Here is a 26,616-nt window from a genome sequence, read left to right on the forward strand (position 1 = left end):
TTAGTCAAGTCACTCAGTGCCATGAGAAATAGAGATGATGTTACTACTGTTTATAGCTCCCAGGATTATTTCTTTTTTATGGTGAGGCAATTGGATTTAAGTGACTTGCCCAGGGTCACACAGCTAGTAAGTGTCAAGTGTCTGGCTTGAGACCTCCAGACTCCAGGGCTGGTGCTCTAGCCACTGTGCCACCTAGCTGCCCCTCCCCCCCCAGAATTATTTCTAGGATAAAATGGATTATCAGATGTGCCAATGTTTTGAAACCTTGTACTGTAAATACAACATAATGTGTTTTTGTTTGTTCTTTTTATCCACTTTGAATCCTCAGAACTTGCTCTGGTAAACTTTTATATTATGCCATGTTTGAGTCTCAGCTCTGTGCCACCCAGGTACCGACCCAATTATTTCTCATCAGAGGATACCTAGAGCTCTCACCTACAGGCCACCTCCAGCCATAGGCAATTAAAACAGTTGTTTAAATATTGTGATATCCCAATGCCTGCAAATAAATGCTTTCTAGCAATTAGCTGTGTCAAACAGCCTGCAAAGTTTTTTTCTGAGGCATTTTTTCTATTGTGATAAAACTCTGATCTGTTCTATGTTTCTTTTTCAAGGACAACTGCAGCCCTGTGGTCTGCCCCCACAAGAACAGAGATCTTTGTGGTTCTCATTCCATCCAGCACTCATCAGGGTAAGCACTGTGGCAGAAATAGTTGATACCATCCATATACGTGGTTGAGAACTACCTAAGGTAAGCATTCTGTGGAGCTTGGAAGCCAGGAAGAGCCATAAGCATTTCTTGATTTAAAAGGATATGTTACTATTAGTAGTTTAAAATAGTTGATTGTTTTCTATAGATTTCACCAGCTATGGTGATAAATATATAAGCTTGTTTTCCTCTCTGATCATAGAATTATAGAGTGATCATAGACCTTGGAGGTGAGGAAGTCCAAGCCGGTCATTCTCCCTATGAGGAAAAGTAAGGTTGAGGATGTTAAGGAACAAATCCAAGGTCACACAGTGGTAAAACCACAGCTAGAAGCCTAATCTCTTGGACCTGTCAATTGCTGTCTTATCTCTACCATACTGCCTGGAAGAATAAGTAGTCAGCAATAAAGATCAAGGAATCCTGACTAATCCAAAGGGAACTTGGAACTGCTCTGCTGCAGTTGGGTTTACTAATTTATGGAATTATAACATCTTAAACTGGAAGAGACCTTAGAGATAATCTAATCCAATCTTCTCATTTGGCTGAGGGAGAACTGAGGCCCAGAGAAGTGAAGCAATTCACTTGAGGTCACACATGTAAGTAGCAGAGATAAAACTTTAATTCAGGTCCCTTGACTGACTATAGAAGTTTCAGTTTGAGATCTTCAAGGCTTAGAGTACATAGAGGCAAACCTCATTCATTTGGGTTTCATGAATTTAGAATTTGTAATTATTTTAGTAGTAAATGGAATGCAATTTATTGTTTATTTATGAGCAGTAGTAGTAGTAGTAGTAGTGATAGTAATAGTAGTAGTAGAAGCCATATTGCAGAGAAAAATGTTTAAGACAAGACAATGAATTGAATTGAAGATGCCCCAGTCTTTAATTTAGACAAACTCATTTATCAACAATTGTATGTTAGTTAAAATGAATCATTATTTATTCACTAAATCAATCCATTAGCCTAGTTCCAGTTACTGAATGTATCCAAAAATAAGAAGCCTAAATTTTTAAGGAATATGCATTTTTGTTGTTGTTCAGTTGTATCTGATTCTTCATGACCTCATTTGGGGTTTTCTTGGCAAAGATACTGGAGTGGTTTGCCATTTCTTTCTCCAGCTCATTTTACAGATGAAGAAACTGAGGCAGACAGGGTTAAGTGACTTGCCTAGGATCATGCTGCTACTAACTGAGGCCAGCTTTAGATACAGGAAAATGAGTTTTCCTGACTTCAGGCTGGGTACTCCATCTGCTTCACCACTTAGCTGCCCCAGGAATATGCATAGGAATTGAGAATTGGAAGGGGCTTTTGAAATAATCTCATTTAAAAATACTAGGGTTGGGGTTGAGTGGTCTTTAAATTCTACTCAGTTCTTGTGTTCTAGGATTACAAAAATATTCTTTACTTGAGATTCTTTACTCATTCAGAGTGACCTCTTCCTCAAGTTAAGGTCAATTAATGAAGTTTTACTAAGCTATTTTAAAAAATGGAATTCTCTAGTAAAACACTAAAAACCGCTTTCAAATTGGAAGTAGAATTGGAGAACAAAACAGGATGGGAGAACAAAGACTCTGTGTTGTCCTAAAAAAGTCATTTGCTAAGCTGAGGTTTTTAGGAGAATTTTGTTTGATAAGATAACTGTGTGCATATTTGGATTTTTGTTGTTGTTCTCAAAGGTAGCAGGCAGCAGGCTTTGCTAGGAAGGGAAATGTCCTATTTGTCCTCTAATTATGTCTATGATTTCTAGTTACATTTCTGTCCTTCACTCCAACAAATTGTTGGCAAAAGACTGCATGTCTGTGGTCAAAGGAAGATCCTAGCTAAGGTTAAAGAAACACTGTACCAGGAGGCTCACTGCCTGGATAATGTTTTTCTTTTCTTCCCAGGAACTTCTGAAAGGTTTTAAGACAGTGTAGTAGAGGGATGGTAGTCTTCAAGGATGGAAGGAATACTGAGAGGCAGCCTCCTTTAGTGGATTTAGTGCTTATTCAACCTGGAGTTAGAGAGATCTGGCTTCAGATCCTGCCTCTGGCACTTGCTAATCACTTAACTGCCTGGAGTCTCAGTTTCCTCATCTGTAAGACTGAGTAGAAAAACACTCATCATCTCTGCCTCAGGGTTGTCTGTGATGGTCAAGTGGGCTAAAGTATGAAAAGTGCCATGTACCTGTCAATTATTCTTATCCACACCAATGAAATCCTAGCTCTGCCTGCATAACTACATACTATATTACTAGATGATGTCCCACAGGAACTGATAATCCTACAACATGTAAACCAAATGCTTCAAATAGTCATTTAAAATGCATCCATTCAACAAATATACCTTCTATGCTCAGAACCCTGTGTTAGGCCCTGGAGCAGATACAACGATTAAATAAGACTTGGCCCCTTTCCTCATGTACTTAACCGTCACCGGGGGGGGGGGGGGGGGGGGGGGATGACCCAACCACATAGTTATTTTACACAATATTATATGATAAGCACAATGGAGAGCTGTAAGACAAAGTGCTTGGGGAGACCGAGTTCTGGGGAGGAAAGTCATAACAAGGCATGACTGCACAGAATGTTGAGGAGAGTGAGAGCAGTGAAGGCCTCCTGAAGACTTGACTTTTGATTTGGACTTTAGAGAATGGGTAGGAATTCGAATCTGAAGAGGAGGAAGCAGGGCATTGCAGGCCCAGGGAGCAGAATAAGTAGAAGCTTGAGGAAAAGTGGGTAGATGGGACATTGTGGGGGAGACAGGGACAAGAATAAACAAGTTTGGCTGTTTTAGGAGGCATTTAAAATAAGAAGATTAGAAAATGAAAACAAGAAAGCAGAATGTTGTTTTTCACAGGAGCAGGTTAAGGATTTTTGGTGCATATTCCCCCCCCCCCGCATCTGCTCATCTCCCCTCCCCAATATCTGTCTCTCTCCTCCTCTCTTTCTCTCTTACACACTCTCACACACATTCTCTCTCTCATACACACATACACTGTCTCTCATTCTGTCTCTCTCACTCTCACACACATATACACTCTTTCACTGTCTCATTCTCTTTCTTACACCCTCACACACACACATACACTGTCTCTCATTCTGTCTCTCTCACTTTCTCTCACACACGCATACATTCTCTCACTGTCTCATTCTCTCTCTCTCTCTCTCACACACACACATTCTCTCTCTCTCTCTCTCTCTCTCTCACACACACACACACACACACACACACACACACACACACTCTTCCTTCTCTCCTCCTCTCTCTCACCCCTGCTCCAAGTCACAGAGCTCTGAGGCGGTAGAGAAGTGGTTGTGGAAGAAGTATCAAAGGCACTGTGGTCCCATCACAACAAGTGTGGTGGCGGCACACCTTTAGCATGACTAGGAATGGGACCATTACCAAACCCAGCTAGGGCAGTGGAAAAGAGAAAGTGAAGGAAGAATCAGCTATCTCTAGGCACAAATGGAGTTATGGAGTTGTAGCTGTTCAGGGCCTTGAAACAGAATGAAGAATTTGAATTGAAGGTGAAGAGGGTGGGAAAAGGAGTGAAGGAAGGAAGGAAGGAATGTGGAGTCATGAGGTGCCAGTGGTAAGCAAGGGACATTTTGCAAGGACTTTTTATTTTTTATTTTTAGCTGGTATGAATCTGAGCAGGAAAGCCAAGGTTATCAGAGAGAGAAATGAATACTATGAAGGTCTGTGAAGGAGAAATGGCAGATCTTTCTTATGTTTTGAAGGGTAAATGAAGGGAGGACTTGGCCCAGATTGGGGTGTTGACTGAAAAAAAAAACATCTCAAAGGAGGGGTCCAAAATAGCCTTGGGACAATTCCTTAGCTAGTCAGACACAAACACATCTGCAGAGAGGCTATTCTGAAAGTATTTCAGGGAGACTCTGTCCTGGTGATTTGTCACTAGCTCTTAGATCAACAGGGAAGAATTGTTTACGAATGTAATAGTTTGTTCTTTTTCACCACTAATAGCAACTCTGTAAGAAAATGGGTTGCATCTAAATACATGTCCTTGGCCCAATGGGCTACATGCATGTTGTTGGTGATCATCAATGATGAAAAATAAGGTCATGGAGAAAATGGCAGTGCCTAATTCTAAGGACATAATGCCATTATGAAATGAATATGATGCTATAAAGTGATCAAAGAAGGCATCTCCCTCCCTAAGCAGAGTCATATTTGGCTTCAGACTCAAAGCAGAGCAGGAAGAAAGAAGTACTTTAAAGGGCTGGGAGCCACTTAGTGAAAACATTAGATTCCCTTGGGCCTTAAACCTTCATTTTGGTTCTTCCCGTGCTGGTGTTGTGTCTGCATCTTATCTGAGGCTATTAATTAACTCCCTTTCACCTCGCAGAAATCTTGAATATGTTTGCAGCGTCAAAAATAGTAATGCCCATAGCAGGGATCAGAAAGGACATCCTAGTACTAATCCAGGAGCTGACTCTGGATTTCTCTGTGGCCATAAGCCACAAAAGGAGACAGATGGCTATCCATTTTCATTTCCCCATGGATTAGATGGGGGTGGAGTGAAAGGGGGAAGAAACCTTGTTTCTTCTAGTCAATCCAACTTCTTTCACATTTATGAAGGTCTAGGCACTGAGGAAACAAAGAGAGCTATGACACAGATCTTATTGTCAAGGAGTTTACTGCTTAATTAAAAGGGGGGTGAGAGTAACAAGGACAAGGAGAAAGTGCATGAATAACCTTGGGTATAAGGGAGAGCAAGAGAAGCACAGAAGGGAGAAGCAGGCAAATACTGTGAGAAATGGGAGGAGGGAAGGAGAGATCACTTTCACATAGGGATGAGGGAGGAAGAGATGGCATCTGAGTTGGGCCCGAAATTACAGACTCTCAGGGTGCAAAGGGACCTCAGTGGCCGTCTGTTTGCCCCCATACCAGATAGGAGTCACTTCTACAACATCACCAATTAGGTAGCACCCAGCCTTCAGTGGAAGAGTGAGGGAGGGGCCTCACTCCTCCTCCTCCCTCCCCAGGCAGCTCATTCATTCCATGTTGGGAGTAGTTCTAATTGTTGGCAAGTTTTTCATTACATTGCTCTAACACTTCATGAGGCTCTTAGCTCTTCCTCTGTGAGCAAGCAGACAAAGTCTAGTCCTCTTTCTGTGTGACAGTCTTTTAAACACTTGAAAACAGCTATTCCACTAAGTCTTCTCCAGGTTAAACCATCCCTGTTTCTTCAACTGATATAGTTCTTTACCACCCTGGATTCCCTTCCTCTGTACACCCTCCAGTTTATCAATGTCCTTCCTAAAGGCCATTGGGACAACTAGGTGAAACAGTGGATAGAGTGCCAGGCCTGGAGTCAGAAAGACCTGAGTTCAAATCCAGCCTCAGACACTACTTATGTTATCCTGGCAACCTTGTTTGCCTCTATTTTCTCATCTGTGAAATGACTTACTCCTGCACCTAGCATGGGAATCTGCTAAATAAAAGCGATGGCTTTCAATTAGTAGGCACATAATGAATATTTGCTGAATTGTTGTTATTGAATCTGTTGCTGCCAGACTTATCAAGTAAGTAAACAATCATAACCACCCATTCCTTAAAGTTTTAAAAGCTAGTGTCATTCAACGCTGTAGTACTAAAATAGTACTTTTCAAAGTCCCTTCTAGCTGGATCCCAAATTCTCCTCTTTGACAGTAGCATTTTGTCAGCAGTATTTTCAGGGGCCCCCACATCCCTGCCCTGTCTCATCTCTTTGTAGCCATTTCTTCTGTTTTATGTAATACTACACTGCACTAGTTCTACTTTGTTATCTCTTTTTTTTCTATTCTTCTTCCTCTTACCTCTTAACTGTGTTTAATTCTCCACCTTTTTCTATCTTCATTCATTAAAAGTTATCATCTTCACTTGTGGCTTCAATGAAGCTCGTGCTGCTAACTCACTAATCTACATCTCTAGCCCCAACCTGATATGTCTAATAGTATATTCCATCATTATTTCAAATTAAACGTGAATTTGGGCAACTTTCTTAACCTCTCTGGTCCTAAATTGCTTGTAAAATTTGAGGTGTTGGGTTCTGAGATTCTTTTAAATATTGTTCAAATATTTAGAACCAAATGCATGAGAAGCAGCCAACATCTGGTAGTAGATAGAGAACCAGAGTCAGGAAGTGCAGGGTTTAAATTGGGCCTCTGACACCCACTGACTGCATGACCTTGGCCAAGTTACTTAACCTCTCAGTGTTCTAGATAGCTCTCCAAGTCCATAAATTACTGAACACTTGCTGATCTGAATTAGTAAAGAGAATTTCCTCACTGGAATTCCCTACACAAATGAAGTCATAGATTCAGACCACAAGAAGACCCAAACTCATCATCTCCCTCTATTTATCTCCCAACTAGATTCTCCTTCCTAATTTTATAATTTTTTAAATTATAAAATGTTCTTCTAGTCTCCCAAACCTTGGAATCATCATTGACTCCTTCTCCTTCTCACACCTCAGTGATCAATCCCATTCCTTCTTCCAACTCTTCTTTCCAACTATGGACTTTTCTTTCCCTCTCCATTGCCAGTGATATCACCCTAGTTCAGGCCCTCATGAAATCCAAATTACTCTAACAGCTCTTAATTTTTTTTCCTGCCCTCTAATCTATTTCATTCTATCCTTTATAATTCATGGGGGAGAAATGGAAGAGATTCCGGATTTTAAAGCTCTGGTTCTTTTTACAATGGTTGGTCACACTAAGTAACCATCAGGGCACTCAGTGTCCTCTTTCGTAAATTAAATTCTCCTCCAACTAGGTTATGAGAAGGGAGTTCTAGCACAAACTTTGGGGGTTTTCTAGCATCCCTGATGTGGTTTAGTAAGATGTTGCTGCCATCTTGTGCCTTCGTGAAGAAACAGCTACGCACAGGGTACTTTGCTGAACTCTGGTTTAGAAAGAGTTAGTGAGACTCAAAGAAAGGGATGGTAGAGCCAAGGGAAGAGAAGGAGCATCTTAGCACTGCTAAGGGAGGTTCAATTGCCTGAGAACTCCAGGACAACTCAGAGAACTCCTGAGAACTGGGCACAACTGGGCTTTTGACCTCTTGGCCAGCCTAGTGAGGAACATTAATTCAGCTATCAAAGCTCCCTTTCAAAATACTCTTTCTTCTGTATTTTAAATGCAGGGATGGGGAAATTATATGAAGTCATCACATTTAGCTACCCAAGCGGAACTCATCGGGTCATCTCAAGAGTAACTATGAGGCAGTTCTCCATGGGAGCTCCTGCAGGAACTCATCACATCACAACCAGCCAGCCCAGGATCTGGGAACTGGGGGTAAGAACTAGGGGCTGGTTTGTTGAATCCACACACAGTTGTTAAAAGTTGACTTGTGGACAGCTAGGTGGTGCAGTGGATAGAGCACTGACCCCAGATTCAGGGGGACCTGAGTTCAAATTTGGCCTCAGACACATAACACTTACTAGCTGTGTGACCCTGGGCAAGTCACCCCCGTTGCCTATCCTAAAAAAAAAAGTTGACTTGTTTATGAGGGAACAGAATACTCCCCTTCAGGTGCATTGCAAAGCCTTTCCAAATCCTGGTAGGGTTATGGTAAAGTGCTGGTCTTTATAAAGAGAATCTGACTTATGAATCTTATATCCCTTACCCTTTCCCCATTAGTTGCATAAATACCGATTATTATACAGAATCAACAAGTAGAGCTGGAATGTCAAGATGTTATGGGGGAGGGGGCTTACTTTCACCATGATATTTCTAGCTTGTCATTCAGAAAATATTTTGTGATTATCTCCTGTGTTTAGAGTCCTATAGTAAGGGCTATAGGCAGAATCATTAGAATTAAAGATTTATAGGAAGGGACCTTAGAAATCAGCCAATCTCTTTTGCCAATGATGAAAAAGGAGAATGACTAAGCCAAGGACGCTTGGGAGATGCAGAAGAGTTAATAGCCAAGTGTCAAAAGGAAGCTACAATTTAAAGTCAGATTCAGGAGTGATGCTCATGGAGATACACTTGGATATCGACCACAGGGGTGTGTGTGTGTGTGTGTGTGTGTGTGTGTGTGTGTTTGTATCCCTATAAACACTGATAACAATTCAGATATGTATTCAGGCACTGGGCTATTTGCAGTGCTTGGGTTGACCAGAGTTAGGCAGAGTTAGTCTGGGAAAGGTTTGGAAGAAGCAAGAGAAGAATGGTGCTTGGTGAGAGGAGGAATAGAGAGTATTATGACAAGTGAGTCCTGTGTGAGAGAAGTCCTAATCTAGCAGGAGCTGAGAGGTAAAGGGTGTGTGTGTGTGTGTGTGTATGTGTGTATACACATATATACATACATACGCACACACACACATACATATAGCTTAGCACAGTGCCTGGCACATAGGAGACACTTAATAAATGTTTATTCCCTTTGCCCCTTGTTGCTCAGCCTGCTCTTCTTATGCACCAATCAGTAGCCCATCTAGCTAAACTCAGCATAGTACAAGTAGAAAGAATGCTGCATTTGGAATCAGAAGACCTGGGTTTGAATCCTGATTCTGCTACTTACTACCTGTATGACTATAGCCTGGTCACTTCAATTCCCTCATCTCTAAAATGAGGGAGTTAAACTACATGGTCTTTAAAGTTCCTTTCTGCTCAAAATCTAGGCAAACCTGACTCTTTAAGGGCAGGGTTTTAGACTGGCTCTGAGCTCAGGTAGCAGATACTCCCATTATTCTGGACTTATCTTACTTCTAGAGCTTCCTACACCAAGGACTGAGGTCAGCCCTAAGATTCTGCCAGGATTTAGACAGTCTCAGATCTGGTGTCACATGGCTCAATGAAGCTACAGATGTCAATCATGGGAGAGAGGTGAGGACCTCATAGTTCTCTTCCCTAATTGAATCTTTTCCACTTTTCAGCTCCTCTCTCATTCATGTCACACTTCTCTGGTGCCCATGCTTGTCATCAGGCCTCAGGATAGAATTTAGAAGTGCTGTCTGTCTGAATTTTCACCCTCTGAAACACAGGAAAGCAGTCACTTGTTTATGGCCAGAGGCTGCTAGCTTCTGATCAAATTATGCAAGAGGCCAAAAGGATGAAAAAACCGTTGGTAACTTGTGTTTGTTTCCTTCCCCAGCTGACAGCAGTGACAGGCAGAATTTTCCTGTGTCTCCTTGACATGGACCAGAGAAAACTGAGCTTTGTTATCATGAGCAATGCCATCTCCTTATTGGAATATCCACAGTTGGAGGGAATTGTTGCAGTCCTTCTGAGCAAACCCATGCTATTTGTCAGGTATCTTGTCAGGGCTGACCCAGAGCTTTCACCCTGATCCACAAGAGGTTTCAGGGGAGCATAGGCTGACAATTCAGAAAGAGCTCAAATAGAGATACTTGTGAATGCTTTGTCTTGGTAAGAGCGAAAACAAACTCTTCATTGTGGGGACTTCTGACATAGTGATGATAGGTGGTCTGCTTTTCTTCATGGGCATTATTGTTGGCTAACCTTTAAGTTAAAGGAGGAAACTAGATTGTGAGCTCCTTGACCCAGGGACTCTCTTTTTGCCTCTTTTTGTACCATCAGAGCTTAGCACAGTGCCTGGCACATGGTAGGTATGTGCCAACAACATGATTGTTGGAAATCTTGGGTTGGATAAGTCAACTGGGGTAGATATCATGTAACAGTATTGCTTATCAGTGACTTTTCCCCTGCTGATAGCAAGTGTGACTTTGTATTTTTTATTTTAGTTTCCCTTTTGAGGTGCCTGAGGGCAAGCCAGACCAGGCTGCAAGAAAGATAATGTCTTTTCGGCTTGAGGAGAAAAGCAGTTGGGCTCTCCTGGAACCTCCTCAGCTACATTATGCTGGAGCACTTATTTTGGCTAAGTACGGGATGGTGGTGCTGGAGCAGAACTAAATCTCTATTCAGCTTTGTGCGTGTTACATAATGTATAGAATTTTTCCTTTGTACTTTGTACTCCCAGCATGTGGCCCAGTGCCAGTAAATATTCTACAGGATTTTGGAGTGTACTTTCTGGGATTCATATGGTGATTTTTCTTTTCCAGATCTATGGATCAATCACTAAGAGAAATCCCAAGTGACCATCTACCTGAACCCAGCTCTCAAACTAAGAAGCAAAGGATATCTCGAAAGTCTTTCTTTTCCAAGGTTCGAGTCAGAGAAAGGAAGGATAGGCCTAGGACAGCGGTTTTTATTTGCTCCTTGGGGTTCCTTCTTAGGCTTAGTGCTTCCCCATGTGGAAGGAAGAATGCCTCTTTATGTCATTTGGGTAAACTGAGACCCCCTACACATATTGCCAATAGCCTTACTTGGGGGTATAAATCAGAGAATTAATTGCAATAACACCAACCCACTTTTTCCCATGTGAATACCACTGGGTTGGATCCACTTGGTGGTAACTGTCTGGATTTTAGACATAAGACTTTAAGAAGAAATAAACATCCTCTGAGATATTAGTCTTATAAATCCAAACTTTTCATGCCTGCAGTCATCACAATTTTATACTTTTCAAAGTTTGCAGAGATATTATGTTATCACATCCCTTCAGCTTAACATTTTCTTCTCATAGAATGGCACTATAAGCCTTAAGGAATGTGGGTCCAATTTCTTGGTTTCTGATGGTTGGGCAGTTTTAGAGAATAGGGCTTACCTTAGCCCTGGTATGGTTTTAGGGTATCAGGAAGGCACTATCCTAATTAACCCCCCAAATCTCTTTTTGTTGGCAAGTGCTTGAAAGTCCAGAGTTAATTTACTTTAATTCAACAAACACTTATGAAGCAGCTACAATGTTCTAGGCACTTGTGTTAGGTACCTGGGGGACTGGGGAAGGAAGGGAACCAACATTTATATAAACTGGACCAAACATTCCTTAACCAGGACCAGAAACTAGGCTTCTTGACTCCTTCCAGTTCAGAACTCCTTCTATTACATCATACTGCTTTTCATTTATATTTCTTATTTCATATTTTGTCATTGCAACTGATGAATGATTGATTCAACCTCAGCCGAGGCCTAATGAGTGTGTTGATTTACAGATATCATGGAAGTTCAGGCTCCATAACCGGGAGCCCCTGAAGAACGTATTTTACCTTTTGGCAGAAAGGGCTCGAGATTCCAACACCAAAAGGCGTCACATGGCAATTAAAGGCTTAGGAAATATGGCTTATGAAGCACCTGACAAGGTAAGAATTAGGAAATTCTTAGTCATTTCTTTACTTACCTAACCAGGGATCACCCACATGGCAGAATTTCCCAATGCCAAGATTAAGGAAACTTCAAAATAATATTTCCTGAGGAGCAAGGATGCTGGCAATATTTACTGCCATGCCCTTCTTGTGCCACCCTTCTGGGTGTATTAGGTACCATCTGTCCCCATTTTACCCAGGGCAAAATGATGTACTAGAGAAATGCTCTCTTCAGCCCTCTTCTGTGTCCCTATGTATGCTAAGGGGAATGGGGCATGAGGGAAGAAGAGGGCATTAGTGGCACTGCCCTGCATGCACCGCCCTCGATATATTTTCACCAGGGGATTCCAAGAGAGTCTGGAGCAGCATTGAACAGGAAAGTGGAAAGGAGCAAGTGAATCTGCTTTGTGAATAGCTATGCCAGCATTTCAGAGATGAACATTGAGTTGAGGATATTTAAGGTGAAGTAAGGTGGCACTGTGTAGATATAGAACTAATTTCAAAACCAGGAAAACTTGGGTTCAAGACGTGCCTCTCACCTATACTGGCTGTGTGACTCTGGACAAGTCCCTCCACCTCTCAGTGTTTTAGGCAACTCTCTAAGACTAAAATTTGTGGAGAAGATGCTGACCTGCTTTGGTAGAGGGAATTTCCTCGTCAGGTAATTCCCTATATCAGTGGTTCTCAAACTTTTTGGTTTCAGGACCCCTAGAGACTGGAGACACTTCCCCCACCCATTCGTCCTGTACTTCTCCCTCTGCCTCATGGTCTGGTTTGGAGGTATCATTTTGGGTAGATAGAAGCAGGGTAGATGGCAAGATGACTGGGATGGATAGCTAGATGGGATGTGAAGCATGGCCTAGTTTAGGGGTCTGGGGCTGGCTAAATGTAGTGAGCCTTGATGCTACAAGGTATTTTGAAGGTACAATGAGGGCAGAAGAAGTGTTAAGAGTGGTTTTTAGGGTTACTCAGCCTTCTAAAGGGAGCAGGGCAAGAAGGAAAACCAATAGAAAGATGTATACTGTGTGGGGCAAAGGTATCTTCTAAGAAGTTTTTCCTACATGCCCTTGATAACCTAGCAGAAAACCATAGATTACTGAAGTGCTGCCCAGCATGCTAAGCAGGGGAGATGTTTGCAGGCCTTGGTTGTTTTTTCCTTTGGGGCATATAGGGAAGAATGCTTTCTCTTGGAGAAAAAAATTGGGGAGGGGAGAAAACAAGCATTTATTAAATGCCAGCTCTATGCCAAGCACTGTGCTAAGCACTTTACAAATGTAACAGATTCAGAACAGATTTTAGAGTTGGGTCCTATTCATGTAGCAGGGAGAATGGGGCCCTTCAGAGTGGAGGGTGGCCACGTGAAGATTCTCTGCTATTTATGATCTTATGATCCCTTTAGACAGGCTACGGAAAACCTAGAAGAAGTCAGCAATGAAAAGGGGAGCTGGTAGAGCTGCCATATAAGTAATGGCTCTGTCACTTCAAACTTAGAGAATTAACATTCGACAAAGATATTTAAAGAGAAGAAAGGTAATTTAGAGGGCTGATCTGTATTGGTAGTTGGAGAGGAATTCTCAGGTACACCATAGACAAACTGGGATAGGCCTGGCTGAAGTTATGTAGGTAACCTGGAGTGTGTCCTTCCCATGAGCGTTCTATGTGCTCTGGAAAGATGGTAGCGGTGGTGGTGGTGGCAGAAGGACAATTGTGATGTGTCTGTGTCTGCGCTCTTCTCTGCCCCCTCCAAGGGACTATGTCATGGTTGTGTTTGGGACCCTCCTCAGTGTATGTAGGGATGTGGTGGCGTGAGAAGTGTGAGGGTGAGAATAAAAGAAGAACTGGAAGTGTGAGGAAGGGTGTTAATTTATTAGAAGGATGAATCTGTGGTGCTACGGTAATTCAGACACGTCCTAGGCTGAATATCTTATTAACAGAGCTGAAATTCACTCTCCCTCTGGTGGCCTGTTTGAGAGATCAAGGCTATAGCTTAACACTCCTGATTTCTATGAAGCCTGTCATACCCTCTTGGCCACCATTTTAGTGCTCCCCCAAGGCCTCCCCAGGCTGGGCTCTGGATCCTTTCCGCACTCTATGTACCTTAAAACTTACCACCCCTAAATCCTTTCATGGATGAAGGGAAGTTTTGGGCTTGACCTCAGTCAGCCACCACTTTGTAAAGCACCTGCTAAAAGACTATCCTCTGAGCTATCGAGGATGATTTAATCCTCCCAGTGTTCCTTGTGTGAGCAAGGAACCCCAGTAGAAGATGAGCAGTCTGCCACAATGCTTTTGTCTGTGGGTACTGGGAGGGTTGGGTGGTCCATCTTTTGTTAACTTGGAAACATTAATTCCTATACTATTAATGCTCTTATATATCTTGCTTGCTTACAGGTGAAAAAGTATAAGAAGATTTTGCTAGACTCACTGGTCCATGGACTGTATGACCCTGTGAGTTCTGAGATCATATATGAGAGTGTGAAGGCACTGATCATTATCCTGGGCAAGATCAAGGGGAAAGGTTTGGGCTCCTTCTTCATAGATATCACCCTTCAGACCAGGACTTTATTAGATGATGTAAGTAGCTCAAGAAGTGCAAATGATTAAATTCTTAATGGTGAGGGGAGCAGGGCAAAGACTTGTGGTTTCTGGGTGTGCTGGTCAGAGAGTATAAGGAACTCACTAACTGGTACAACAAACATTGAGTGCTTATGATCCTGGTAGGTGATCTGAGGACATGAAGATGAATAGGACATGTTTCCTGTTGTCAGGAAGTTTTCAATCTATTAAGGGGAGCAAGACATATACAGAAATGACTATAATCCAAAATACAATATGATAAATGTCATAAGAAAGGCACAACTACAATGTAGGGATTCAGATGGAGGAGGGATCACTTCTGTCTGAGAGGTCAGCAAAAGCTTCACTAAACAGCAACTGATCAATTACTCAAGTATTTATTGAGACAGCTGGTTGCTTAGTGGATAGAGCATTGGGTCTGGAATCAGGAAGATGTGGCTATGTGACTCTGGACAAATCCCTCCACCTCTCAGTGTTTTAGGCAACTCTCTAAGACTAAAATTTGTGCAGAAGATCCTGACCTGCTTTGGTAGAGGGAATTTCCTCATCTGGGAATTCCCTATATCAGTGGTTCTCAAACTTTTTGGTCTCAGGACCCCTTAGTGAATTAATTATATTAATAACTGGCTTGTCTAGCCTTAGACACTTACCAGCTTTGTGACCCTGAGCAAGTCACTTAACCTCTGTTTGTTTTAATCCACTGGAGAAAGAAATCACAAACCACTCCGGTATCTTTACCAAGAAAACTCCATGCACAGTATGGCATGCTATGGTCCACAGGGTTAAGAAGAGTCAGAGGTGAATGATGGAATAACAAATTTATTAAGTGCCAGCTATGTGCTAGGCACTATCCTAGGTGCTAAGGATACAAGTTCAAAGTATTACGTGGCATTTGAACTGGTCCTTGAAAGATGGATCAAATTTTCACAGACTTTCAGAGTTTGCAGTAGGGGAGGACATCCTAAGTAAAGGCATATGGGCTATAATTGGAGAGCAGTGAACAGTCTGGCCATGGCAGGTCATAGAAAAGGTGAAGAGGAATAATGGAATATAAAGCTGGAACTGTGGTCTGACACTAGTGACATTGGACAAGTCACAAACTCCCTTGGCCTTAATTTCCTCATTTGTAAGATAAGGGGTTTGGATTAGATGGCCTCTGAGATCCCTTACACCACTGGAACCATTGATCTTGTGATCCTAGTATGCCTTGAATTGAATTAATTCAGTGACATTGGGAATTACTGAAGAGTTTTGATTGGGTAAGTGATATTGTCAGCTTTCAGAATGTTAACCAGTGGCATAAAGGATGGATTGGAATAAGAGAGACCAGACAGGGGAGAGATAATGAGAATCTGAATTGGAATAGTGGCAGTTCCAACAGGGAGAGTAAATTTCACTGAGAGTCTTCAGGGAGGGCTCCACAGAGCTCAGTGACTGTTTAGATTTTAGGGGGCGGTCAGAGGGAGATGGTAGGGTAAAAAAATAACTCTGAAGTTGCTGGTTAGGTTGGCTAGAAGAATGAGTACCATTAGTAGAAATAGAAATAACACAAAGAGTCGATTTTGGAGGTGTATATGCCTGGTAATATTAAGTTCCACTTTGGATACAATGAAATTGAGACACTTAAATAAAGTTGGAAATAAAGAACTGAATTCTGGGAAAGTAGTCAGAATTGGAAATACACAGTTGGGATTATGATAATATTAACAACAATAACAATAATATTAATCTATACTCGTATGTTGCTTTGAGGTTTAGAAACCACTTTGACATACATGACCTCATTTGAATCATAACCACCCTGTGAGGTTAGGGACAGCTAGCTATTTTTATTCCCACTCTACAAAAAGGGAAGATGGTTTGAACCTGGCTTCACGCTCACTCTCTGACCCAGACAGTGTCCACAAATAAGTCACCTCATTTCCCCGAGCCTCAGTTTCCTCATTATACTTGCATTTCTGACCTCACAAAATTGTTTTGAGGAAAATATTTTATACACTGGAAAGCGCTATATAGAAATGAACTGTTATTATTATTGCTGCAAGGTGCCAAGGTATCTTCAGGACATGACAGCCCCAGGCTGACTGAGTTCACTCTTTGTCAAGTGCATTTTCCCTTTGATCTCTGGGAGGAAAGGGAAGAACAGAAACCTTCTGGGTTCTTTAAGTCCATTGTCCTCTGAGGCAGACTCAGGGACAAATTAAACACCAAACTAATACGGTTGGATTGGGAAGGAGAGGGAACTGGATTGCATCATAATTATCCTCATCTTAGATATGGAAAAGCAGAGCTGGTGTGGTGAGCAGTGGTGTTAAAGAACTGGGGGTGGTATTTGTGACTTCTCAGTCCTTTTCTTTTGAAATTGAGAGTTTTTTTTACGGGATGGATCTGACCACTTATATTGCATTTATATATAACAATGGTGGATTATAATAAGAAGCTCACTTGTTCTTTATTCATTCATTTTATCTAGGTGTTTAATCATACATGAATTAATTCATTAATACATATATATTTTTTTTGGGGGGTGGGGCTGGCTTCTGGTGGCTATACAGGAAAATGACAGCTTGAGGTATTCAGCATTTATCTTGTTTGGGCAACTGGCTGCCTTTGCTGGGTGGAAATGGAAGAAATTTTTCACCAGCCAGGTTAAAAGGACGAGGGACTCCCTCCTGGTCCACTTAAGGGATGGAAATCCTCACGTTGCCACGGTAAGACTCTAAATAAATAACTCACAAAATGAAACCTCTGCTTTCTCCAGAAAGAACATTATGGTGTAATCCCCCACCTGTGCTTAAATTACTGCCCTCCTGCTGGCTCAGTTATGAGGACTCTTATTTCCATAGCAGCAAAATCTTTCTGATTCTTCAGCCTGTAATCTCTCTCTAAGTTCTTGTGAATTCTCATTTTCTCTTGACCCATGCCAGCCCAAGACTAACACCAGATAATCCTAGACAAGCCAATGTTAATGGAATTAATTTAATCAGTGGGCTGCCATCTGTGTAGTGAAGAGACCTGTACACTTTCCATAACTTGGGCCACAGTTGTTATTGCATATTTCTACTCTTCCACCTCCCCCATTTCCCTGATGCAGTTTTAAAAAATCATGGAAAAAAGAGTTCCCATATGAAGTTTAAATTATTTATATTGTTAGGTAATATGTAATATACCACTGAAAGATGCACAGATTTCTATATATATTAGTCATTGGAATGCTGTATTAGAATGCTGAACAGTGAATATTGAGTATTAAATGTATATTTAAATGATAGAAATTCATCAACATCTGAGTGTCTGTCTCTTTGACCTCCAAATCAACCAATTGCAGCAAAATGCTGCAAAATTCCACCTGGGAGGGTGGAATATAACTGCCCTGAACCTGGGTTCAACCTCTGTCTTTGGTCATATCCTCAGGGGTTGAAGGTGTCTGTTCCAGGGGCAAAAAGGTATCCTCTGTATCAATAGAGCACTAAACTAGGTATCAGATTCTTTTTTTTCTTCTTCTGTCAATCAGAGAGTGGGTGGAAGCCAGGAAACTTGGGTTCTGGACCTGCCTCTGACATATACTGGCTATGTGATCCTGGGCAAATTACCTAACTTCTCAGTGTTCTAGGTCACTCTCTAAGACTATGACTTGTACAAAAGTTTCCTTCCCCCACCGATGAAATCCCATATCTGGGGCCCTATCCCTCACCCCTACTAACCCTTAAGACAAAAGGCCCAAGGACCATTCTTTCTGCTGTTTGTTCCACTCTACCTCAGTCTCCCAAAAAGCCCAGCAAATAAAACCCACACTTCTACCTCATCAGCATGTATGGGAAGAATAGTCCTGGTTTTGCTGAGACATCACTAATGGAGAAAACACATTTATTGGAAGCTCACCTGTGAAGTCACAGTTTAGACATGGTCACTTGACAAACATAGATACTCCCAAGGTCCACCCGATCTGCAGCCTTGCAGCAAAACCCTTCCTTGAAGACTCATCAGGGCTCCCCAGACTTGGAATCATCTGGCTCCTGATGAAGGACTCTCAAATCCTCTGACTCTCTGAACATGACAAGGTGACCACTTCTTTTTTCCTAGGCCTGTAGAACAGCTTTTCATGCTTGCTCCCCTTTCCTGAGATTGAAAAAGGAGTCCTTGGAATATACTATCCAAGCCCAGGAAGAGCAAAGGAACCCCAAACTCTATCGGCAGTTGGTGAGCAGAATTTTCTCTTATCTTAAGCAATCCATAATAATTCATTAAGCACTTATATTTCAGGTCCTACTGTGTTAAGAGCAGGGGACACAAAAGAAAGGTAAATACTTGGTCCCTGGCCTCAAGGTGAATGCATTCTAATGAGGGAGACCCTTCTTCTATGTCCTGGTTAGACAAAGGGCCTATCCATTCCACCGGAAAATCACAAATCAAATACTGTCTATTCAGTTACATAGCTTTTAAGTGCCCACTGTGGGCTTCATGCTGGGATTACAAAGCTGAAAATAGATTCAGATTCTTTTCATTTTCACACCCTGTATTGCTCCCTTTTACCTTTTACTACCTAATTTTGTTTTTTAGAGTCACCCCATCATGTACAACTCGGCCCCGACTTTCTTTCAAACTACCTTAGTAGTTCCAGCCTCAGACCAGACACTTGATACTTACTAGCTGTGTGACCTTGGGCAAGTCACTTAACCTCAATTGCCTCAAAAAAAAAATCAGGAGCAGCTAGATGGTGCAGTGGATAGAGCTCTGGCCTTGCAGTGAGAAGGATCTGAGTTCAAATCCAGTCTCAGCAACATGACACTTACTAGCTGTGTGACCCTGGGCAAGTCACTTAATCCTGATTGCCTAAGCAAAAAAAAAATGTTTAATGATGATTTAGTAATGATGACAGTTTTAAGAATATTGATAACATTTTCATAACAGTTTGACTTTAATGAATGCTTTATAATAAGTATCCTTTCTGGATCTTTTATATCAAGTTTTCCACTGAGTTCTGATCTTTCTGTTACAAATACCTGCAAGTCTTTCAGTTTGTCAAATGTCTATTTTTTTTACATTTAGGATTATACTCAACTTTGCTGGGTAAATTACTCTTGGACACAACCCCAGCTCTTTTCCCCTTCAACATATGATTCCCCAAATTTACAGTCCTTTAGAGTAGAAGCTGCTAGGTCTTGTGAAATCCTGACTGTTATTTCTTCAGTGTTTAAATTTTTGTTGTTGTTGCTTGCAATATTTTCTCCTTAACCTAGGAATTTTGAAACCTGAAAGAAATTTATTGCCCAGTGGGGAGAAGTGATGGAAATCTAAGGCAGAATGTGACAGAGGCAAAGCTGAGCCAGGGAAAGAGCAGGAAGAAAACTTAAGGAGAGTGCAGACTTTGCTAGGCCATCTGCAATTGTCTCAGAATGCTGTGCAAATGGCGTAAGGGCTAGAGATTTCATGCCAATTATGCCTTATTTCAAAAGGAATTAGGAGAGTCCCAAGTTATTTTATTTTAATTTTTAACGTATGGATTAAAATGATTTCTAAGTAGCAATTTTTTAAAAGCTTTTTCCCCCTGCAGTGCCAGCTTGCATCATTGTAAGTTTTCGAAGAGCAGGTAATGGTTTCAAATTGTCTAGCAACATATTCTCATGTAAATCTCACTTCTACTATCCGCTTAGGACAATCCTCAAGAGATCTGTGGATATCTAATGACTTTGCCCCAGGTTTAGGTTTAATTTGATGCATTTCCCACCTGTGGGAGCTGAGGCAGATTTGCTCCCTAGCTGCTGGTCTGAGTGCTCAATGGCACGTTCAACATTGGATAGATGTACTGCAATTCTTGTGGTTAATAGTTTCTGCAAAGGGAGAGCTAGCTTTCCTGCATCTCCTCCTCACTCATGTCTCTATTATTGTTTTCTTTTAGAGCTACTACCATCCAGAGCTCCTGCAGTTCTTCTATGCAAACAAAATCCTATAAACACTTACGGCATCTCAGAAGAGGGATCTTAATGATCGGATGTCCTGGATTCTCATCATTTTACTCATCTGAATCCATATTCCATTTACCACTACATATTGAGATGAAAAAAAAAACCCAATGCTTGTTGTGATAGCAATTGGTAGTAATTATTTCCACGAATCACAGTTTGTAAGGATTGAATAATTAAACCAATCTTGGTACACCCGAAGACTTTCAAATAGAACTTTAGAATGCTGGAATTGAGAGACTTTAGAAATTATCTAGACTAATCCATCCAGTTTATATAATAAATCATTTTGTCCTCATGCATTTTTATTGCAAATGTTATTTCTAGGGTGGCATACAAGTAAATATTTTAAAATTTAAACACTTATAAATTCCATCCTTATTTCCTTGCACTGTTTTGGTATGTTTCCATTTCCATCATTTACCTTTTATTCTTTCTAAATAAAGCTTTCTTTACCTCAACATAAGTGTAACTCTTATCATTTACGCCTTTCAGATTCTCTAGTGCCAAGTGTTTAAAAATAAACTTTGGTTGTGAAATTTTAATGAAACATGATAACTATGCATCGTACATAAGGCAATTAAAATGATTAATTAAAATGACTTAAAATTTTATTTTGCACGTAGATGGATTAGTGACTATTTTATTAAGTTCAATGGATTTTTTTTAAAGCCATTTGCTATGTGCAAGTCAAAGTAGATACAAAGACAAAGATGAAGCACCCTGCCCTCAAAGAGCTTATGTTCTATGAGCCCTGCTTACATTTTTACATTCTGCTGGTTCTGCTTGCCACTCAAGCCTAGATCCTTTTTCTTCTTTTTTAAATAGTTTAAGATTTTAGGAGACTGTGCGGTGCAGCAGAAAACTGCTCACTTTGTACTCAGAGGTACTGGGGTCAGATCCGAACTCTTCCATTTATTGCTTATATAACCTTGAGCAAATCACTTCACGGCTTCAGAACCTCACTTTCCTTGTTTATAGAATGAGGATGCTGGACAAGATGACCTCTAAAGTCTCCTCCAGTTCTAAATCTATGATCCTAGGAAAGGATCTTAGCGATCTTCTTTATTCAGCGCCCTCATTTTACTACTGAGGAAGGGCAGCTAGGCTGGCACGTTGGAGAGAAAAGCGGGCTTGGAGTCAGGAAGATCAAAGTTCAAACCTGGCCTGAGATACTTATTAGTTGTGTAACCCTGGGCACACACAGCCCTGTTTGCTTCAGTTTCCTCATCTATAAAATGAGCTGGAGAAGAAAATGGCAAATCCCTCCAGTCTGTCTGCCAAGAAAACATCAAATAGGGTCATGGATATGACTGAAACAACCCTACAACTTCCTACTTAAAGTTCACTTCAATGCAGTTTAATCCTTGTGGAAGGCAACTGTAAGTTCCTTGAGTATTTTATTCATTTCTGTGTCTCAGTGCCTAGTGGAGTGCTTTGCACAGTATTTGCTGGACAAATGACCCATCAGAATCTTCAGTGATTCTAACCTGGCATTCAAGGCTCTCTAAGGTATTCTCTCAACTACCTCTCTAACCAACTCTATCACTACTCCCTCTCATAATACTTGAGCCCCTATTGGACTACTCATTCTTATTTCTTGCGCTCTTCTGCCTTTTTATCTTTAATCGTGGCATTCCCTCCACCTGGAATACACACTTCCCCCTCCTCCTCAACCATGTCTACTTGCTAAATTCATTCAGATGCAGTTCAAACTCCATCTACTCCTAACACTTTCACTGATAACCTCAGGCAGAATTGCTCTTTTCCCCTGCTCAGATCCCTGACTCTAATATTTAATAGCCTTGTGACTATGTTTGAGTAACTACACCTCACTGTTATTCTCTTTCCACATCTGTCAAATGACCATAATAATACCTATAACACTCATCTCACTGGATTGTTGCGAGGATCAATGAGATGATGTATGTAAAGCCCTTCATGTGACTTAAGTGCTATAGAAATGTCAGCTGCTAGTATTTACCTTTACCAAATTTTACATCAGGTAGTGCAGTGGATAGAGTGCTGGGCTTAGGCCTGGGGGTCAAGAAAACTCATATTCTTGAATTCAAATCCAACCTCAGACACTAACTAGCTTTGTCGTTGTTGTTGATCAGTCATTTTAGTTATGTCCGACTCTTCATGACCCCATTTGGGGTTTTCTTGGCAAAGATACTGGAGCGGTTTGCCATTTCCTTCTTCAGCTCTTTTTATAGATGAGGAAACTGAGGCAAACAGGGTTAAATGACTTACCCAGAGTCACAAAGTATTTGAGGCCAAATTTGAACTCAAAAGATGAGCATTCCTGACTCCATGCCTCTTCTATCCATTGCTGCCCCACAACTAGCTCTGTAACCCTGGGCAAATCACTTAACCTGTTTGTCTTAGTTTCCTCATTGCAAAAATGGGATAATCATAGCACCTACTTTGCAGGGTTGTTGTGAGGATCAAATGAGATAATATTTGTTAAAAAGTACTTAACAGTGTCTGGCACATAGTCAGTATTATATAAACATTAGTCATTATTATTATTATATTCACTATTAGTATAGTGATATGCATTTAGTAACTACTGAGTGAGTGAATGAACAAATGAATAAAACCATGTCATCTGTGGATTCCTTTTTTTTTTTTGTCAGACAATGGGGTTAAGTGACTTGCTCAACGTCATGCAGCTAGTAAGTGTTATGTGTCTGAGGTCAGATTTGAATTCAGATCCTCCCGAATCCAGGACTGTTGCTCTATCTAATGCACCACCTAGCTGCCCCATCATCTGTGAATTCTTATTCCTTCCTGGTCAGAACCTATTTTAACAAGTAAGGGTACATCTAACTCCTGTGTTAATAATTTGGTTCTTCCCTACAGTTGATATATATTTTTCGTTGCTTATATATTTTAAATTTGGTAAACCCATTCCTATTTTAATTATCCCATGACATGGCAGCACTCCTTCTTGATTTGTAATTAAGCAAAATAGCCATTTAAAATCACAAAGCCAAGTTAAGGGCAATGCTTTTCAGCCTGTAACTTTTCAGGCATACATACATACATACATACATATATGCAATAACAGTATCTTTATGCTGCTTTGTATTCATTCATGTAGGCCTGGTAGAGACTAGAGAATATGCAGTTTCATCCTTTGAATAACACAGCAGACTTTGGGACAAATGAAGGTCAGTATTGAATGAAGCAGTTGAGGGGAGCCTGAACCAGATCTTCAGAGAGTGTTCAAAGTGGCTGTAATCTGGAAAATCAGAGCTGCTGGTTGCTTAATGTTACCAGTGCACCAGCACTATAAGCCTTTATGACATTTTTCATTTGTTCATTCATTCATTCATTCATTCATTTATTCATTCATTCATCTGTTCTAATCCTTTCATTTTTTAGATAAAGACACTAAGGTCCAGAAGGGTTAAATATCTTACCCAAGGACACACAGGGAATGAGTTGCAGAGTCAAGATTCAAGCTCAAGTCCTTATCCTGAGTTCAAATCTGGCTTCAGACATGCGCAAACTGCATCACCCTGGGTACCTCTGCCTACCTCATCTGTAAAATGGGTATAATAACCACTTACCTCCAAGGGTTGTTGTAAGGATCAAATAAGATACTATTTGTAAAGTACTCAGCACAGTGCCTGGCAAATAGGAGGCACTTAACAAATGCTTGTTACCTTCTTCCCTTCATGTACTCTGCTTTTTTAGCAAAAATGTGCTATTTGATTTGCCCATACTTAACATTTCATACCTAATCTCTGCATTATCTTCCTATAGGGTCAGGTCAGGTCAGGTGCTGCTTCCTTGGCAGAACCTTCTCTGCTCTGGCCAGATAATGGTGTTAACTGTATCTACAAATACCTCCAGGGCATTTTGTATCTGTCCCTAGCTCCTATCTTTCCAGACCTGTTATTTTACTTATCTGTATGCTTATAGTCATAGACCTGGAGTTCCTTGAAGGCCGGGACTATTTTGATTTTATACCCCTAGCACCTTTTGTGTATTAAATTCAATCGAATACCATTCCCCTAATTTTTTTTTTTTGGCCTGGTGAAAACCTACTAATACTTCAAATTCAAACTCAAATTTCACTGAATCCATTAAGTCTTCTCTGATTCCCTCAGTCAGAAATAACCTTTCCTTCTACAGAACTCTGCCATTACTTTGTTTGTATCTCTCTTATGTATCTATCAAGTTCTATCTTATATTATAGCTATTGGTGTCCATGCTTATCTCTTCAATTCAATTGAATTCATTTTAATAGGCATTTATTAAAAGCTTGCTATGTGTCAGACACTGTGCTAACCTGTGGATAAACAAAGACAACATTGAAACTGTTCCTGTCCTCTGAGAGTTTACATTCCATTGGCTGGATATAACATTTACAGGCTAAGGAAAAGAAGAGATGTTGGGCTGGTGAAAAGCACTCACAACTGGAAGTGATTGGCACTTGTGTATATACATGGCAGCACTTGAGTGAGACTTTGAAAGGAGTCAAACGTTGCCAGAGGTGAAGGTGGGGAGGGAAGGCATTCCAAGTAGAAGGTCAATCAGTTGTTTCTACAAAAGCCTAAAGTTACGGGATTGATTGTTGTGAACAGAAAGTATTCCACTTTGACTGGAACACAAAGTAAATGAATGAGAGTAAGACAAAATAAGTCTAGAAATAAAAAGTGAAGCCAAATCATGGAGGTTTTTTAAGGAACAAAGAACTAGCAAATGGAGGTTGTATGTTATTCCAGAGGTGATAGGGAGATATTGATACTTCTTGAGCATGGTAATATGATGTGGTTGGACCTTTTCTTATCAATCTTATCAAGTTGGCAGCTGTTTGGAGGATGAATTGTAGAAAAGAGCCAATGTAGGCAGGGATACTAGTTATGAGGCTCTTGGAATAGCTCTGGATAAGGTGATGAGGTGAAAAGATGATGGCTGGTAGCCATGGGAGTACAGACTACTACCAGTAGATGATAAACTACTTAAGGGCAGGGATGGCAGTTTTTGTGTCTTCCTCAGCACTGATCACAGTGCTCAGCATGTAGTAGACACCTAACAAATGTTCCTTTAATTGTTGTTAATTTCCTGTTGAAGCTTCATGTCCTAGGCCATCATCACACAATTCACACACCAGCAGTATATCTTGATAGCAACTTTCTATGTAGAAATTCTGCATCGAAGTCTGAGTCTGAAGGGCATTGAGTGACTGAATGCATGTGTGTGTTTTAATCATGTATGTATGTATGTGTTTTAATAATGACGATTACTGAATTAAAACAGCATGTTCCAGTTTTTTCCCATGCTTTTATTGGGACCACACTCATTGTATTGAAGCAGTGGGCATTTTACACTTCTGAGATTGATTAATTTGCCACTATTCATCCCATTGTATGATTTTCTAGCTCACCAATAATGCTACTACATGTTGTCCCTTTTTGATGACTCTTCTTAATCAACAGCATCCTACCTCTTTTTTTTTTTTTAAACCATATGAGGCTGCTTTCATGAGGAAGATCTTGTGCAGCCCCTTATATTTATGAACTAATTCTGGACCAAAGTGCTCCAGATTAGCGAGGAAGTATCTTTACTGATGGGAACATTGGAACTCAGAGGGCTGAAATGTCAGATGAGAAGATGAGCATTCCAAATATTCTGACCATTGCCTCTCAGAGCCAGGCAGCCAGGTCCAGGTGCCCCTTTTGGTAAGAATGCTGACTCCCTTTCAAAGGTTTCTTCCCAACCCAGCACATTCCTTATGTTTCATCCAATTTGACTACTGTGGATAATGAAAGCAATCTGCTACATGTAAGAAGCTCATTATCTGCATTTGTGTTAGGGACACTTGTATGCACGAGTGGGTTTATAAAGGATAGAGATAAGTCAGGGAAACATTAAGGTACACTCCGTTTCAAGAAAACCAAATTATATCTATAGAAATACACATTTACAAAAATAATAAAATAGAAATGACTATTTGCTTTACAAAGGATTCACAGGCTTAGCCTATACAGTAAGTTCCCCTTGTGTAAGGAGTCTTAACATTTTTTGTGTTATGGACTTCCTTGACAGTTTGGTAATATCTATAGATCTCAGAGTAATGTTTTTTTACAAAATAAAATATATAAGATTACAAAGGAAAACAATTATATTAAAATATAGTTATAAAAGTATTAAAAACAAAAGCAACAATAACAAGTTCTTGGAGGTCCCTAGGTTAAGAC

The 26,616-nt window shown here is 40.7% G+C and overlaps 1 protein-coding gene across 6 annotated transcripts; it reads left to right on the forward strand.

Moving 5' to 3' along the window:
* Positions 1-620: 620 nt before the first annotated feature.
* MRO (maestro) lies at positions 621-20,854 on the forward strand. 6 transcript variants are annotated; one of them, XM_020972294.2, is made up of 11 exons: positions 621-751; positions 7,838-7,989; positions 9,412-9,525; positions 9,794-9,951; positions 10,404-10,541; positions 10,722-10,824; positions 11,712-11,858; positions 14,253-14,435; positions 16,994-17,149; positions 18,522-18,638; positions 20,338-20,854. In XM_020972294.2, the coding sequence occupies exons 2-11, from the start codon at positions 7,840-7,842 to the stop codon at positions 20,389-20,391; spliced, it is 1,320 nt and encodes a 439-aa protein (XP_020827953.1). In that variant the 5' UTR covers positions 621-751; positions 7,838-7,839; the 3' UTR covers positions 20,392-20,854. The 6 variants fall into 6 exon arrangements, with proteins under 6 accessions (XP_020827953.1, XP_020827955.1, XP_020827954.1 ...); XM_020972299.2 differs by having other exon boundaries at positions 626-691; XM_020972296.2 differs by lacking the exon at positions 7,838-7,989 and having other exon boundaries at positions 623-751; positions 20,338-20,853.
* The last annotated feature ends 5,762 nt before the right edge of the window (positions 20,855-26,616 follow it).

Source organism: Phascolarctos cinereus, unplaced genomic scaffold (genome assembly GCF_003287225.1).
Source record: "Phascolarctos cinereus isolate Bilbo 61053 unplaced genomic scaffold, phaCin_HiC Scaffold_4;HRSCAF=312, whole genome shotgun sequence".
NCBI lineage: Eukaryota > Metazoa > Chordata > Mammalia > Diprotodontia > Phascolarctidae > Phascolarctos > Phascolarctos cinereus.

Coding starts and splice junctions, on each gene's coding strand:
- MRO (XM_020972294.2), top strand. CDS start 7,840: ATGGGGAAATTATATGAAGTCATCACATTTAGCTACCCAAGCGGAACT. Junction 9,952..10,403: donor AAACCCATGCTATTTGTCAG/GTATCTTGTCAG, acceptor TTTTTATTTTAG/TTTCCCTTTTGAGGTGCCTG. Junction 18,639..20,337: donor CCAAACTCTATCGGCAGTTG/GTGAGCAGAATT, acceptor GTTTTCTTTTAG/AGCTACTACCATCCAGAGCT.